Source organism: Spinacia oleracea, chromosome 6 (assembly GCF_020520425.1).
Source record: "Spinacia oleracea cultivar Varoflay chromosome 6, BTI_SOV_V1, whole genome shotgun sequence".
Taxonomy (NCBI): domain Eukaryota; kingdom Viridiplantae; phylum Streptophyta; class Magnoliopsida; order Caryophyllales; family Amaranthaceae; genus Spinacia; species Spinacia oleracea.
This window is the reverse complement of record NC_079492.1, coordinates 29,917,615-29,935,944: the sequence shown is the minus strand read 5'-3', so window position 1 is coordinate 29,935,944 and position 18,330 is coordinate 29,917,615. Positions and strand designations below refer to the sequence as shown.

The following is an 18,330-nucleotide window of genomic DNA, read 5'->3' as shown; positions in this document are numbered from 1 at the left end:
GAACTATATACTGTAGAGTAACTATCACATATAAAAAGGAGTTATATTAACTGTGAGTAACTATAATATATAAACAGTAACTGTATAAAATGAAGAGTAACTATCACATATAATGATAACTATATTTATAATAAAGTAACTATAATTTATGAAAGGTAACTATATTAATTATAGAGTAACTTCACATAACGAAATAATCTATATAAGCAATAAACTACATTTAACTTATAGTAACTATAACATATAAAGAATAACTATATTAACTGTAGAGTAACTATAACAATCAATAGATCCTAAGTAAGTATGTTAAATATAGAGTAACTATAACAAATAAAGAGTAACTATATGAACTGTAGAGTAACTATAAAAATCAATAGATCTTAAGTAACTATGTTAAATATATAGTAACTATAACATATAAAGAGTAACTATATAAATATTAAGAGTAACTATCACATTTAATGATAACTATATTTGTATTAGTACAAGTTCAATAATACATTCAATTGATACAAACCACAACATCTTTGAAAATCCAAATAATGAGCAGGAAGAAAACATTGATAAAGAATTAGATGGCAGTTTAATTGGAGAAGCAAGGAAAACAACCGATGAGATTTATGATCTATATTGCAAACATGCTGCTATTATTGGTTTTAGTGTACGAAAAGGGAAGAATAGATATAAAGAAGGAACCACAATTGTTAATGGAAAATACTTCTACTGCTCTGCTGCTGGAATAAGAGACCCTCCTAAAAACAAAGAACTGAAAAATGAAGATGATCAATCAGATGCAAAAAAGAAAGAAAGGAGAAAGAGGGTTATGATAACAAGAACAAAATGTGAAGCTCAAATATTTGCAAAGAAGAATGAAAATGGAGATTTTGAAATAGAAAAGCATGTAGTGGTACATAATCACCCATTGACAAGAGAAATAAGTAATTATCTCAACCGATTGGAACGACAAATGACAGAACCTAAAAAAGAAGCTATTGAGGCAATGTCAGAATGTGGTCTAAGACCAATGGAGTCTTATAGGTATATGTCAACAGAAACTGGCGGAGACGACTGTGTAGGTCATACGATGATTGATCATCTAAACTACTGCTACAAGTTAAAAATGAAGCAAATTGATGGCAAGGATTCACAAACACTAGTGAACAAACTGTATGACATACAATCAATAGATCCCGAGTTCTTTTTCAGAGTAAGACTCAATGCTGAAGGAAAAGTTGAGTGCCTATTTTGGAGGGATTCTATGATGAGAGAAGATTACAAAATATATGGAGATGTTCTAGTTTTTGATACTACATTCAGAACCAATAAGTACAATCTCATATGTGCTCCATTTGTTGGTATCAATAACCATTGGAAAAACACAATGTTTGCTTGTGCTTTCATTGGGGATGAAACCACATAATCTTTCGTTTGGGTGTTTGAAACTTTTCTGAAGGCTATGGGAGGAAAGCACCCTATATCAATTTTCACTGATCAAGATGCAGCTATTGCTGCTGGAATAGAACAGGTACCTCTTCATATATTATAGTTACTATTTTGACAATATAGTAACTCTTTATAAAATATAGTAACTATTTTAACAATATAGTAACTCTTTATAAAATATAGTTACTATTTTGACAATATAGTATCTCTTTATAAAATATAGTTACTATTTTGACAATATAGTAACTCTTAATTCAATATAGTTACTATTCTGAAATTATAGTAACACTTTATAAAGTATAGTTACTATTTTGACAATATAGTAACTATTTATAAAATATAGTTACTATTTTGAAAATATAGAAACTCTTATTAAAATATAGTTAATATTTTGACAATATAGTAATTCTTTATAAAGTATAGTAACTCTTTATAAAATATAGTTACTATTTTGTGGAACTATATATATTCATTATTGTTTTTCAGGTTTTTCCTTCTTCAAGACACAGGTTATGCTTGTGGCACTTGAGTAAAAATGCAAACAGTAGGTTTGGTTTATTGAAGTCTGATAAAAACTTCAAAAACGCATTCTACAAGTGTTTAAGTGGGTGTATAACACCAAATGATTTTGAAGAAACTTGGAAATCTATGATCAACACTTTTAAGCTGGAAAAAGATTACTGGTTCAACAGATTGTATGGTCTTAAAGAAAAATGGTGTACATCTTTAAGTAAAGATTTTTTTTTCTGCCGGTATACTTTCTTCACAAAGAAGTGAAAGTACAAACCATACTGTTGGTTTTAAAGCAAATAAAAGTACAACATTAACAGAGTTCTATAGTATTTTTCAAGCTACAATAAATCGATGGAGAAAAACAGAAGAAAAAGACGACTTTGACTGTACAAGGGGAATACCAACTTCAGAGCTAAGTATGAGTGCTATATTAAAACAGGCAACAAATGTATACACGATAACACTTTTCCGTGATTTTGAAGAAGAGTTCAAGCTTTCTGTGGCAAGTAGTACAATGTTCAAGGAAAGTGTAGGAAGAACAGTGTTTTTTGAAGTGTGGATAGAAGGAATAACAGGTAAAAAAACTATAAATCTTTATTTAATATTTAGAGTAGATGTTATTTTGAATAATATTACATTATATGTAAATAATCTAACAGGATCAAGGCAAGAAGTTCAATACAAAATGGAAGATTCAACCGTCACTTGCACATGCAAAAACTTTGAAGAATATGGATGGTTGTGCTTCCATTGTTTAAGAATATTGCATTTACATTCAATCAATACAATTCCAGATCGTTACATAACAACAAGATGGACTAGATATGCAAAGAAACAGATATGGGAAAGGGTTGATACAATAAAAAGGGAGAAAGGTGAAATCAACAATTTTACTGGTTGGAGATTACATAGTAATTTTTTCAATATACATTAGTTCATTTTCATATAGTTACAATTACAGTTGATATTTTACTTAACACTTAAACTTTATACCACAGATACTATAACTTAATTTTGAAAGGGCATAAGATAGCAAAAGCCAGAAAATTTATCGAGGAGAAGTTTAAAATGGATAATAAAGCAGTTGATGAAATCATAAAAAAGGAAGAAGAAAGGAAGGCAAAAGAAGAAGCTGCAAAGATAGCAGAACAAGAAAAGGCAAAAGGTGAAGCACAACGAGAAACACAAAACGGGGAATCAACTAATTTTGAAATAACAATTGTGCTTGATCCTGATCGTGCTAATACTAAAGGAAAGAGTAAGAAGAGAATAAAGGGTCAATATGACAATTACAAGCAGCCATCAAAGAAAGGAAAAAAGAAACACAAAGAATTTGGATCCAAGACACCCAATATTCAATTATTTACACCTAAAGAACAACTATTTTAGTGATGTTCTTGTTTTATTATCATATACAGTTACTTCAACATTTTTAAACAAATTTATTGAGTGTTTATACTATAGTTCTCCTTTACAATACATAGTTACTATACATTCAGTATAGTAACTCTCTATAAACACACAATTTTTATTTATAGTAACTCGTTATAAAATAGTTACTATTTTGACAATATAGTATCTCTTAATACAATATAGTTACTATTCTGAAAATATAGTAACTCTTTATAAAATATAGTTACTATTTTGACAATATAGTAACTCTTAATAAAATATAGTTACTATTCTGATAATATAGTAACTCTTTATAAAATATACTTACTTTTTTTACAATATAGTAACTTTTTATAAAATATAGTAACTCTTAGAAGAATATAGTTACTATTCTAAAAAAATATAGTAACGTTTTTTATGCAATCAAAATGACTTATAGTAACTATATGTTACTCAAATAATAAAATACCATAAAAAAGAGAGTAATTGTATCTTATTAAAGATAACTATATCTGTAAGATAGTAACTATTTGAATTTATACACAAAATTATTCACTTTTTATATATACCAACTCTTCACATTTAGTGGTCACCCTTCTTTACATATAGTAACTCTATATAAAATATAGTTACTATTTTGATAATATAGTAACTTTCGTTATGCAATCATATGACTTACAAATTTATAAAAGTAACTATATTTGAAGAAAGGTAACTATTTCATTCAAATAGAAACTATATTTAAAATAAGTAAATTGAACAATATGACACAAATACTGCAAAATTTATAATTACTCTCATATATCAAACAATTAAAAATCATTGAGAGTAACTATATCAAACTTAGAATTAATTGTACATTCTAAGTAGTAATTCGACTACATACAAACACAAAAAATTAAATTGTTTTTTCAGCAATAATTATTAACCACGTGAAGCACCTCGTCCACGTGCCTTCCCGCGTCTGCCTCCTCGGGTGCGTCTCCCGCCTTTGCCACGTCCTTTCCCTTCAACATTGACATCTGTCTCAGCTTCATCTTCTGTTTCAACATGTTTGGATTTCCTTGCTGAACTATTTCTTGCAACAATTTCAATTTTTGAAGCATCATTCATGTATTTCTGCGTCAACTCTTCCCTTTGTTTAATTAGGGCATCCAAAACATCTTGTTTCCTGTATTTCCTGAATGCAACCATTCGTTTCAGATATTCATCTCTGTAACAATTCAAATCTGACAACACAATGGTGCCACAAATACAAGCCCTGAGAAACTTCCTGAAATCTTCCTGCAAATATTTGAACAGTAACTATTAGAATAAAAACAGTAACTATGATAACAAAACAATAACTATAAAGAATGAAAAGAAAAATATGAATAACATTAATTATTTTTAACACAAAAACTTACATCTGCCAAGGGATCAAAGTCAAAAATCCCAACACCATCTTGTACCGTTTCAACACCATGAAAAACCATCATGAACATCATCAAATAGACACAACAGTCTTTGTCATAAGCACCTCGCTTCCAATTACCACCGACCGGGATAAATTTGAAGCTTTTAATATCTTCATGATGAATGTTATCCATATTTTTCAGTAGTTTTTCCAATGAAGAACACTGTACAAAACATATAGTAAGTATTATCAACATATAGTAACCTTTGAAATCATATAGTAACTATTACCAACATATAGTAAGAATTAAAATCATATAGTAACTATTAAAATCATATAGTAACTATTACCAGTTGGTTAAAAATCATATAGTAACTATTAAAATCATATAGTAACTATTAAAATCATATAGTAACTATTAAAATCATATAGTAACTATTAGAATCATATAGGAACCATTAAAAACATATAGTAACCATTACCAACATATAGTAACCTTTGGAATCATATAGTAACTATTTTATAAAGATAGTAACTATTTTAAAAACGGTTTTTTCATGAAATGCCCCCGAGGTTTGCAAAAACGCACCAAATACCCTCGTGTCTTTCGAATCACATAATATACCCCTATTTTTGCCTAAGTTTACACCAAATACCCCTAATCCGACCTTCCGTTAGTCCTCCGTTAAGTCATGTTTATAATTCACAGAATGCCCCTATTTTTAAACTTATTGCACAATATACACCTATTTGTAAACTAAGTTGCACTAAATATCCAAACTGCTTTTTTTTTTTTCTTTTCTCTCCATCCCTTCCTTCTCTTTTCCTGATCCATCTTCTCCGGTGCACTCCATTGTTCTACAACCGCCAACATAAGAATCAACGTGCAAACAATCAAATTCGAAAAATCAATTACTTCCATTCACACTAATCGCCCACAAATTGGACTGAGATTGGAGAAACAAGAAGGGCGGACCCAGAGAAGAACATACGGGATTGAGCTACTTAAAACACAAAGGCTGCAAGAATTAAACCACTTTATCAAAGATATTCAGATCAACAACACTTACAACAACATTTACAGAGAATTCCTTAACTCACTCTCCCAATTCCGAATTCCCAACACCCTCAACTTCTCGAATTTCATTCAATTGCAAATCAAAATACCCAATTTCGTCAAAATCAGCTTCAATTCTAACCCTAAATGCAGCACTTTTTGACCCTTTTGTGCTTCAAATTGCAGAAACTTTTGAAGACTCTCTCTCCTCTTCATCTTCTTCAACTCCCTTACCTTTGCAGAAACTAAGGGATTCGTCCTCCGAATCCCTTCTTTCTCTATTGCTCGTTGCACTTGAGTGGGTCAATGAATCGACGGTGCAACCGAGGATGTTGAACCCTGGGCCGAGATCGGCCTCCGCCGACGACCAGAGAACGGAAATCGGACGTCGTCGGCTATCAGAGAGCAGGAGGAAGAACAACTTCGTTTTTTGCACCGCCGCGAAACTTCCGCACCACCGGAGAATCGACAACCTTCCCAATGCGGCCACCGGAGAACGACCACCCTCCGCGAAGCCAAGTCGACCACCATCAACATCTGATTTAAGTGATCCTCCGGATCACTGTCGGCGACCAGAGATCGGCCTCCGCCGGCGACCAGAGAGCGGAGATCGGACGTCGCCGGCGACCAGAGAGCAGGAGGATCTACCCAGAATTACTGGGTTTCGAGTAGGTTGAAGCTTGAAGAACAGGGGAGAGGAGAGAGAAATAGAAGAATATGAGATTTTTTTTTTTGAGTTTCTGTCAAAGGGAAGGTAAGTAAATGGGGTCATAACACAATTAAGGGCAAAATAGTAAAACTCCACTAACGGTAGACTAACGCCGTTAACTGTTAGGTGCATCTCATGAACAATACGGATAAATAGGGGTATATTATGTTAATCGAAACACGCGAGGGTATTTGGTGCGTTTTTGTAAACCTCGGGGGTATTTCATGAAAAAACCGTTTTAAAAACATAGTTACTGTTTTAAACAAATAGTAACCTTGTCAAAAATATAGTTCCTCTAAAAAAGAAAGACTAATATAAAGGTAACTATAACATTTATAGAGTAACTACAACAACAAAAAAGGTAACTATAAAAAAAACTTACCAAGACAGAATAAGCTTTCTTCCTTTGTTCCATATCTTTTGGTTCCAGAAGCATATTATCAAAGAAATAGACACTTTTGTCTTTCATACTAATGACAAACATGTAATAATGCTTTGGGTCTTCAATCAGAACAGGAGCAAAAATCTATATAAAAAAGAAAAACAACAGATTACAACTACAAGAAAGGAGACAAAAAAAAAAAGATAATATGGTTATATAAAGAAAATATAAATCATACCATATTACAATCTTTCAACGATTGAACTCCATTTACATCTTTCACACCATAATTAAGACAAACACACAATTCAGACAAGATTTTTTCATTGCCTGGTTTCTCAATCAAATCAGCAACATATTTCTGCAAATCAATATTAAAAGAAAAATTAAACAAAGGCCAAAAAAATTTAAATTTGGTAATATTAATCCAATCTTTGACCGATTTTCTTTTATTAAGCCCAACTACGACATATTTTTTAATAATCCCACCTTTATTACCCAACAACTTTTATTGGGCCCAACAGGTCATAAAACTGTTGTAAGCGGCATTATTTCTCTACATGGCAGTACTCTCTCTCGATATATTCAGTCATCATCATCAATTCATCACCATCTCGTTGACTTTTTCACCGATTACCGGCCACTTAAGCCCAATAAAAGTCGTCGGGTAGTAAAGGTGGGATTATTAAAAAATATGTCGTAGGTGGGATTAATAAAAGAAAATCGGCCAAAGGTTGGATTAATATTACCAAATTTTCCAAATAATTAACATTTTATATTATTAAAAATATAACTTACACAATATGTGCCACCTAAAAACAGCTTCTGAGGAGAACCAGCAGGATTCCTTTCATTTTCATTCAATAAAAAAGCCCAAGCTTCAATATGAATCAAAAGAATATCAAATGTGGAAGGAAGTTTCCACATGTCATCTCTTCCTACCGCAATAAAATGATTGTATTCTATAACTTTATCACTGAAAAACATAAAAAGAAACAATAAATATGTCAGAAGAATTATAAAGGTTACTATAATAAATAAAAGGTAACAATAGAATATAAAAGGTAAATATAGTAAACAAAAGGATACTATAGTATACAAATAGTAACTATATTATATGAAAGGTTACTATAAAGTTAGGGCAACAACTTCACTTTTAAGAAAGGTAACTATATTATATGAAGGGTTACTATAAATAATGAAAAGTAACTATATTATATGAAAGGTAACTACATTATATGAAAGGTAACTATAATATATGAAAGGTAACTATAATATATGAAAGGTATCTATTTTATATGAAAGGTAACTATAATATATGAATGGTAACTATATTATATGAAAGGTAACTATAAATTATTAAATGAGAAAACTTCTACTTACTCAGTCAAAATACCCTCTCCATCAGTCAGAGCAGCAAAGTCCACAACTTCTTGAACAAATGCTGGAAGATGCCTCATTAAATCTTCAAATGCTATCATAAACGGAGACATAAACATCACATTTTCCTCTATGCCATAGACACTGACATTCACTCTTGATACAGCATGGTTGTTAATGATGCATTTTTGAAATGCAGCCCACACGCGCTCATATTCTTCTATTTCTTCATCATCATCCTCCGTAATTTATTTAGCTTTGCTTTTCAAATAATCAAGAACTGCATTTATTTGAGTGTCAGGATCAACTTCTCGAATAATTGCTTCGGTAGATGTTGTTGCATCAACAATAGCAGCTGTAACAACTGCAGGCTCAGTTGGAACAACGGCAGAAGGTTGAGGGGCAGCAGTAACAACTGGATTGTTACTTGAACCAAAAATGTCATCCCAACCATTTGGTAGATTCTTCACCAATTGATGAATCTCCACCAACTCATCAACCATCTTTTGATAAGTGGAATTTTCCAAAATATCATCGCCATGGTTCTGCGAAGGCATTGAAGCCTTTAATTTGAACAGCTCTTCAGCATGGATGGCTGAAACTACATCCAGATCTCTCTTCATCAACAACCACTGACCATGAAAATCCTAATAACAAAATACATAAATTTAAATATGGAACATAATATGAAAATTTAACTAAAAATACAAAAAATATTATAAGAAAAGGTATCTATAGTATATAAAGATAACTGTATAAAAGTTAACTATAGTATATGAAAAGTAACTATAGAATATAAAAGATAACTATAGAAAATAAAAGATAACTATAGTAAATAAAAGGTAACTATAGTATATAAAAGATATCTATAGTATACACAAGATAACTATAGTACATAAAAACATATAGTAACTATTTATACCATATAGTAACTGTTTAAAACATATAGTTACTATTTAATAAACAAAGTAATGGTAACTTAGTGTATGAAAGATAACTATAGTACATAAAAGATAACTATAGAATATAAAAGATAACTATAGAATATAAAAGATAACTATATATACCTACATTTACTAAACCAAAGATATTGATAACAATAGTGTATAAAAGATAACTATAGCATATAAAAAATAACTATACTATATATTGACAAATATATCAATAATAAAGTAAACTTACATCAGTGGCTTTAGAGAAAATTTCTTCATCTGTAGGATGAGAATTAGGGATTTCAAACTGAAGAATCCTAGGACGCCGACTTGGAATTCGACGCCCAACATACGGCTGTTCAGCTCTTCCCCCACTGCTGCCAGCTTCATTTTCTTTCGAAATAGATTTGATTTGGGTCAAATATATTTGACCATCAACAAAAACAAACTTTTTGGAAATTGGATACTTCTCCTTCTCCAATATACCAGAACCATATAATGCACTCATATTGGCATTTTCAGCATGAATCCGATCGGTTACTGTAGACACCTACTTTTGTCCCCATTCCCGCAAGGGAAAGGTTCGACGATGAAAGCATAAAAACTCCACTTGACAACGCATCTCCTATAAAATAAACGAATCTCGATTCCCCATTTCATTTCACCCGAAACCTGCTATTTATGGAAACCTGCTAAAAATAGTAACTGCCGTAAAAGGTAACTTCTAAAAGTGGCAAATCATAAAAGATAGAAACCTGTCAGAATTAGGTGTTGCATTCCAACATAAATCCTAAATGAGATAGAAAACTGCGAGAATCCTATTTCTAATAGGATCCGGAAATAAGAGTTATGTATTAATTAAAATCCTAACGAGCCTAGAGTTCGTAACGGGCCCAGACGCATTCCGTCACAAAATTGATACGCGCTAAAAGACTCGAATTAATCTCAAACTCTACGGATTTTAGGAATCCGAATCTGACTAAACAAAACTGCCCAGACCCTATTTTCAACGCCTGGTTCTGGGCGCTGAAATCTTCGGCGCCCAGGTCTGGGCGCTGAAAATACCTAGGTACGTCTCTTTTCCTAATTCTTTGTGGATTAGAACTCTGCAATTCTATCTTTCCACGAACTCTTCCCTATAAATAGGCCCCTAGTTTCGACGTGAAAAGACACAACAACACATAATATATTCTGAGTATTGACTCTAAACCCCTTAGCCTAAGCCTCTCGCCGCGAAACTGTTCACGCGTTCTGTCGCAATCGATCCATAAATCGAACAGAACGTATCCTGTCCCATAATTGAGATTCGTTAAATAAAAAGGATAAATAGCAAAGTCAAAGTGGTTAGTTTTCTGAGAACCGTGACGCACCTCTCAAGGGTGCGTCGTAATGTGTCCCTTTTCGATGATTTAACTGCTTTCCTCGCCCTTTTTATGAACTGTTAAACTAACCTAATATGATTGTTCTATCACGCCTAACAAATATAATATTTTTGGGAAATTGGATTATCATGCTAGGTCCCTTAATGCTATTTAAATCAGATAATCACAATCGAATTAGTATTATATGTTGCATATTACTAAAATCAATTCAGATTAGTTTAATAGTTAATGCATGTCCCTTCAATTATTTATGCTGAGCTAGTAAGGATATCCTGCCTCTGGAGTTATCGACGAGCGAATTACTCCTCTCGGTAGTTACAGTCCCCCGAACCCTCAATCTCTACCTTGCGGGTGTATATTGAGAGATCCCCACACCAGGGATCACAAGGGAACCTACGGCCATCGTGGTCAAACATAATTGCACTCCCTTTATGTCACGATAACCGGGTTTTGTCAGTTTTTCTCATTGTCGTTAAAAACTGAATGGCGACTCCTATATTACTAGTCAATTGGGTGTATACTCACAGGAAATACAATTACACTTGATTGAATAAAAAGAATCGTCACGCCCACGAGGGACAAGGTCACGCATTAGCCTCGCGCTTTTTCGACCCCCTCACAGTGGCGACTCCACTGGGGATAGTGAAGGAAATACTCGTGCTTGTAGGTAATCAAAATAGCCAAAGGGTGAAACGATCCTACCCCGCGTTTATTTCCCCATCAAGTTGGGAAGACCTGAAAATCAGCATATTAATGTGAACGGGCAGAACATCATAACGAATCTCGGCTCCCTCGGGAGTTGGGACTAAGGATACCTTTTTTCGCCAATAGGGGGGTGCATACGCCGCGCATGTTTCCCACTCGGTACTTGTGCAGGTAGTACACCTATCCCGAACCCAATCGCTCGCCCATTAGGTCCCTCTCGCCTGCATTGAAGGAAATAATGCCCTTGGTCCAAGTATGCATTCTATGATAAGTCTAATAAATGCGGTTCAGTATTAATTAACAAGTTAAAAATTCAGTGAGATCAAGTGAGCTGAATGCCTAGCTAGAGGCCGCTTAAGTTCAAGTGGAATTAATGATATTAATCCACAGCTTACTCTTGACTGAACCCGTAGGGTCACACAAATAGTACGTAAACGGATCAAGTATTTAATAGCATTAAATACTCCATCTATGAATATTCGGAACCGACGGATCTTGGTTTCAGTGGGAGCTAAGATCGTCACAGGCAAGGAATGAATACTCCGGAAACGATGATATTGCCGGAAACGGAAATATGGATCGTATCGGAAATATAAATATTATCCAAGTCGTAGATGTTGTCGGAAACGGAGACATGGTACGTGTCGGAAAATATTATCGGAAATGGAAATATTGCCAGAATCGGAAATATTGCCGGAAACGGAAATATTGTCAGAATCGGAAATATTACCGGAATCGGAAAATAATTCCGGAAACGGAAATATTAAATATTTGTTCGAAACGGAAATTAATTCCGGAATCGGAAATATTAAATATTGTTCGTATCGGAAATGAATTCCGGAATCGGAAAATTTAATCGGAAGCGCATCGTACGAATAAGCATCGGACGAGGCCTGCCGGACGAGGCCCAGCACGAAGCCAGGCCATCGCCCAGCAAGCCAAGCGCGCCGCACAAACAGCAACGCCAGGCCCAGCGCAAGGCCAGGCCCAGCAGGCTGCGCGCAGCGCGCGCGGGCGCTGAGTGGGCTGCTGCTCGCGCGCACGCATGGGGCCCATCGTGGCTGCCGTGCGTGTGTGTGCAAGTGTTTGTGTTCGTGCACGTTTCCTAAAACATGCAGAGTTCGGTTAATGATTAAATTCCTAATTCTATTTGATAAATTAATTAAATTAGAGTTCTTGTAGGATTCTAGGTTTAATTAATTTGTATCTGAATAGGATTTCGATTCCCTTTCCATACCGCTATAAATATGAGGCTAGGGCTCACAATTTATAACACAAGTTTCAAAGTATTCAAAGTGAGTTTTTGAGAGAAAAATTCAGTCACACATTTGCCTATAAAGTGCCGAAAATAATAGTACCTTAAGGGCGATTCTAGTTGGTCAATCTTAAGGCGGATCCGGACGTGCTGTGGACTATCTACGGAGGGACGACACTTGGAGTCCTAAAGACTTGTTCTTGTTCGGTTCGGGCGCAGCTAGGGAAGGCACGCAACAAAGAGTATGCATCTAATCTATGCTAAATGATTATGTGTAAATAATATGTTTTCCTGGGTTTATGGTTTTTCCGCATGATTTATGAATTGTCATATGTATCATAACCTAACAGTGGTATCACGAGCCCCTTATTATTTTCATAATCTAAATTGCATGAACATGGTTAAATATTACAAATTTGCAAGAATTAAAAGGTTAATTTTCGTAATTGTTAATTAATTGCAAATTGCGTTTATTTAATTATACGTACGCAGTTTTTCGGCAGTTTCTTCGTTACTCATCCGAATTGAGTGATTTTTGTGTCAATTCCGCATGTAAAAGGCATTCTAAAATTTTGACAAAAATATTTTTTTTCTGCCGAACCCAGAATTCTCAAATTCGAAGCCTAACTATGACTTTTCGAAGGTTTTAGTTTTTCGAATGCAAAATTTCGTAAATTTAAGATGTTAAATTAAATATTTGCGATTCTTGTTGATAAATCTTGAATTTTTGATTGACCTACTGCATATGTTTAACAAGTTTGAATGCCTAGTCTTGTTAATTATGCAATCTAATTTGTAATTATGATTAATTTGTTGAAAATTAGAATAATTTAGAATTAATTTGATTTTCATAATTAATTGTAATTTAATTAGAAACCTATGATTAAAAACCACCATAAAAATTGTAAATTTACGATAAATTTTAAATTTTTATGACCTAGACTTGAATCCATAACAATCGGAAATCAATTGGATAATAAATTTTCGATTTTTTCGCCCTAAAATTATGAAATTAATATTATTTATTAATTTGTCATTAATTTTAAATATAAATTTTAAATTTTTATGCGATTCGTTCATAAAACTTGCACGCACGAAGCAATGGACGCTTCGTGTTACCCTTAAGGGGTGTTGTATAATGCGGGCATGCGACGACGAGCAAGGGAGCTCGTCGCCCGTGCGGCACGAATGCAATGAGCAAGGGCGTAGCGCACGAGCACAAGGCAGCAGCCCTGCCTTGTGTCGTGTGCCACGAGCAATGGACGAATGGGCATGGGCGAAGGGCGAGCCAAGGCAGTCGCGTGTGGGCAGCAAGCGAGCTGCGCCACAACGCGCGCTGCCTCGCACAAGAGCGCGCAGCCTCGCGCGCAGCGAGCGCAAGCTCGCGTGCCACGAGCGCTGCGCCTAGCATTGCTCGCGCGCACAGCGAGCGATGTCGCCCGACCAGCGAGCGATGTCGCGCGCCCAGCGAGCGATAGCTCGCGTGCGATGAGCGCTGGCGCGCGCAGCGAGCACCAATGCGTGCGGAGGCTTGCGATAGGGATGCAGCAGCTATGCGACGAGCGCATGGGCTGCGCGCGCATGGCCAGCAATGGCTGTGTGCGTGCGGCCCATGGGCGTGCAACGCGTAGGGTGTTTGCGTTACGATTAGATCGTTTTGAATGGTTAATTTGAAAATTTCAGTTCACGTAATTTTAATTAATTTTAAAATTAATAATTTAAATTATTTTCTTGGATTTTAATTTTGAATATTGTAATTATAATAAATTTTATTTATTCTAATTATTTTACTAAAATTAAAATCATGAATTAATTTAAATACGACTGAAATTAAATTAAACTTTTGGATTCAATTATAAATTGATATGAGCTTTAAATTTTAATTAAATTTGTATGTTTCCGGTTAGACTAGAAATACATTTTTATGTTTAAAATTGGTAAAGCATATGAATTTATTGGTTAAGTGGGAGCGCTTTTTAGTCATAAACTCTTGATTAGGTCTACAAATCCTTAAGGTTAAAACAACTTGATTAGAATTAATAAGGACTGAATAATTGGTAGATTATTGGTGCCCTTGATTAATTGCAGCAAATGTTTACGTGATGCATAATGTTTTTTACTAACCAGCTATGTGGGCCATTCATGATAATGAATGGGTGAATGGTATATATTGTATATGTACTGTTTTGCAGGTTATGAAGTGACTAGTATGGCCCAAATAGGATAGAAAATATGGTCTGCGTACCATTAATTTGAATGTAATTGGTCTAAAGTACCAAAGTTATTTTTCAATTCAAATATGGTCTGCGAACCATCAAATAGTTGTAATTAGTTATAGCTTATCCTATTTGAAGAAAATGGTGACTCCCACGGAGATTTTCAAGACGGACTTTGAAGTCAAAGCTTCAAGATGAAGTCGGGCCATACTAGATCACAAATATCTTATGCATGTTTTAAGTTATTTATTGTTTTAAATATGTCTTAAAATGCATGAGATCAAAAGCTTGATTATGTTGCATGATTAAGGATTTTAGTTCACTTAAAATCTAACCAACATAGTAAGAGCCTTAAGTTCCAAACTTAAAAATTGAGTTAAAAGGTGCCATGCCAAAATATACACTTGCTTGGATATCCTTTACATCAATCTAGTAATAGTTTTCGCTCAGCGAGGTGTTACTTATTGGTCCTAAAGGGGCAAGGTACACAAATAATTGTGAGTACATGTTAGTTTTGGTGAGTAGTCAACGATATAAGTAAGGAGTCCTTTTATGTCGTGGCAAAATCGATAGGTTTACCTAATAAGTTCTTAGACGTACCTATCAACCAAGAGTAGTTTTTAGACTATTAGCAAAAGGCTTTTGCTTACCTAAAATGTTTTAGAATTGAGTCGACAAACTGTGCTTAATTCTTCAATGGTTTTAGGATCTTGGAATCATTTTATTCACACCTGCCGGAACAATAAAATCGAATAAAATGCTAATAACTTGTTTGAATTGCATGGTTGCTTTAATTTCAAGTTATTATTCTTGATAAATGTTTAGACTTTGCATGCTTCAATGTATGTTTTAATTATTGTTTATAATTAAATATCTTGCACTGCAATAAATCCTTTTAGAAAGGTAACAGTAAATTTCCTCGATTGGTAGTGAATCCAAGAACGATTCACGGAAAAGAGAGAAAGTGAGCAATTTAAAATGTACGTTTCTTATATCGACTTTTATGGTTGTTTTCGAATATCAAATTCGAATGGCAAACCAATTGGTGCTTGTGAATTCAAAATACACTGTAGTTTTGAGATCATAAAGCATTGAGCTTAAACGCTCAGCTTTACCAATGGTTAACAACCTAATATCTTTGTCCATTTAATTCTCGAATGAGTCTAGTCCCTAGACATTCGAATAGATCGATGCTTAGAGAACTTTAGAAGCTTCTGGTAAGATCATCTAGTTGAAACTTAATATTCAACATAAATTAAATGTTAAGAACCTTGTTGGGGTGACATTGGACATGTCTAACAAGTATAAAAGTCAACACTAAAGAATTCAATTCTTAAGAACTATAAGAAAGGGTACAAGAAATAGGAAACAAGGAACAAATGAAAGGAATTTACGATTCCGTTTCTACCTATAAGTTTATGTTTAAAGAGAAGTGACCTAGCAATCAAACTTCCTTGGTATCATATACCGCTTGAGGTTCTTACTTCGGTAATAACTCAAATAATGGAAGCTAGGCTACACTAATGGCCTACAAGTGGGAAATGAAGCATGGCAATGCTACATTAGTTGTAGGGTCATCTAGTTTGTTTTAAGTCCTTTCAAGGCTGGAACTAAATGGATATTTTGTTCCATAATCAGCATACCTAAATTTCTGCTTCAAACACAGAAAGACTCACATTCAAGAAAAACAAAAGCAATGTTTGTTTGTTTATTTGAATGAAATGGTCAATTACAGGTTGAGTCAATATGCTTGATTAAAACAAACAACTCTTTAAAGAACTTTACTAGGTTCAAATCAACTTCTTGATTTGAGTTCCACTAATCTTTGGCATTGTTGCTTAGACCATATCAACAAGTTAACATTCAAAAGCTCTATTTTGATGGACTTTTGAAAGTTGGTTGATTTCTAGATCAATTTAAGACAACTAGTCTTACTTGTTGAAAGTAACAAAAGATATGAACTATTGTTAGAACGCCAAGACAATAGAGTTCAAAGCTAAAGAAAGGTTTTATGACTTTATTATTTCACATGGATTTGAGTGAATATAGGTTTATTTACTCAAATGTGATATAAGATGAATCTGTTTGGCTAGTTCAAAGATTCAGAAGTATAAAATCCACTCGGCAAGAAATCATAAAGATCTAGGTTAGATCATGTTGATGATTACTTGAGACCAAATATGATCATCAATGATTGTGTGTTGTAATTTCACAATCTAGCTCCATAAGATATGGCATATCTACGTTGGAATGATCGAAGTCAATTAGTACTTGATTCGATCAATGATGAATCATAAAGACTTTTCCTATAATTTCTAAAACAAAATGCTCAACTACCACCAAACTAAACCAAATTCGTCAAAGCTATTGAAAAGTAATTTCAGGATATCTTTTCAATTATATATATCTAAAGAGTTGCTAAACTCAGTGGGAGCTTAGTGTTTGTTATTCAACAAACTAAGGCCCAAGTCTAGATATATGTTTCATTGTGATTTATTCAAATGAGACACAAGGGTATTGTTTCTACCACGAATTTTTGAGAACATAATGTTTGTTTGCTCGAAATAATGTCCTTTTGGAGATTCGTTTCCAAAATGACAAGTGGGAGAAAATAGACCTCGAAAATCTTCGAGGCGAACAACAAACATAAACGGACATTCCGGAGGCTTTTCGAAGTGCTTCAGAAAATCCGAACTTATTCTTTAAGACTTTAGAAGTAGCTTTAAAGAATAGACATCTCTTAGAAGACTTTACAAGTGCTTCAAGGAGAACAGAATATTCAAAGGACTTTAAGTGGCTATTGATATTCTATTGTTTGATGTTCTATACCCAAGTAGGCATAGAATTCAAGTCACTGAAACTATGAGATTCTTCTATTAGATAGTGAAGAAACATAGAGATCAGGTCAATGAAACTATGAGATTCTTCTATTAAATAGTGAAGAAACCTACAACTTGCAGTCAAACTATTATCATGTAGATTAATGAGTTTGTGACTTGTAAGAAAGCTATGACGAAACCCAGATTCCCTAAAATGGTTAGAGGCCATATATAGACTCAAATGTTTTAAATGGTTAGAGGCCATAAAACATACTCAATGTTTTGATGACAAAATTGAAATTTTTGTTGATTTGCAAGAATAGTTTCACACCTATTGGTTGCAAGTTTGTTTTAAGGATAAAAACCATCAAACATGGAATTGTGTTCACACACAAAGCTAGATTAGTTGCTAAAGGTTACAAGCAAATTCATGGTGTAAATTGTGTTGAAACCTCATGCATAATCGTAATGCTCAAGTCTATAATTCAAGCAATGATTGCATATTGGTACATATAGCAATTGGATGACAAAACGTATTCCTCAATCAAATGTTGGAATAAACTATGTACATGGTATGTCATAGGATTTGTGGATCCAAATAAATGCTTGAAAGAGAAAGCTAGCTTATAAAATCTAAGTACAGATTTAAGCAAGCAATTGGGAATTGGAACTGTATTTTAAGTGAAGCTAATAAGCATTTTAGTTTCATAAAATATACATGATTCTTATACATATATAAGAAGTTTAGT

At 33.8% G+C, this 18,330-nt stretch overlaps 3 protein-coding genes across 3 annotated transcripts; all 3 read left to right on the top strand.

The window, feature by feature from the left end:
- Window positions 1-967: 967 nt before the first annotated feature.
- On the top strand, window positions 968-1,420 carry LOC130463040 (protein FAR1-RELATED SEQUENCE 5-like). Its single transcript, XM_056832058.1, has one exon. It carries the CDS (start codon window positions 968-970, stop codon window positions 1,418-1,420), a length of 453 nt encoding a protein of 150 aa, XP_056688036.1.
- Window positions 1,421-1,425: 5 nt separating this feature from the next.
- Window positions 1,426-2,220, top strand: LOC130463039 (protein FAR1-RELATED SEQUENCE 5-like). Its single transcript, XM_056832057.1, has 2 exons — window positions 1,426-1,525; window positions 1,930-2,220. The coding sequence occupies exons 1-2, from the start codon at window positions 1,457-1,459 to the stop codon at window positions 2,218-2,220; spliced, it is 360 nt and encodes a 119-aa protein (XP_056688035.1). The 5' UTR covers window positions 1,426-1,456.
- A 154-nt stretch (window positions 2,221-2,374) lies between these two features.
- LOC130463038 (protein FAR1-RELATED SEQUENCE 9-like) lies at window positions 2,375-3,345 on the top strand. Its single transcript, XM_056832056.1, has 3 exons — window positions 2,375-2,531; window positions 2,616-2,867; window positions 2,978-3,345. Exons 1-3 carry the CDS (start codon window positions 2,375-2,377, stop codon window positions 3,343-3,345), a joined length of 777 nt encoding a protein of 258 aa, XP_056688034.1.
- Window positions 3,346-18,330: the final 14,985 nt, after the last annotated feature.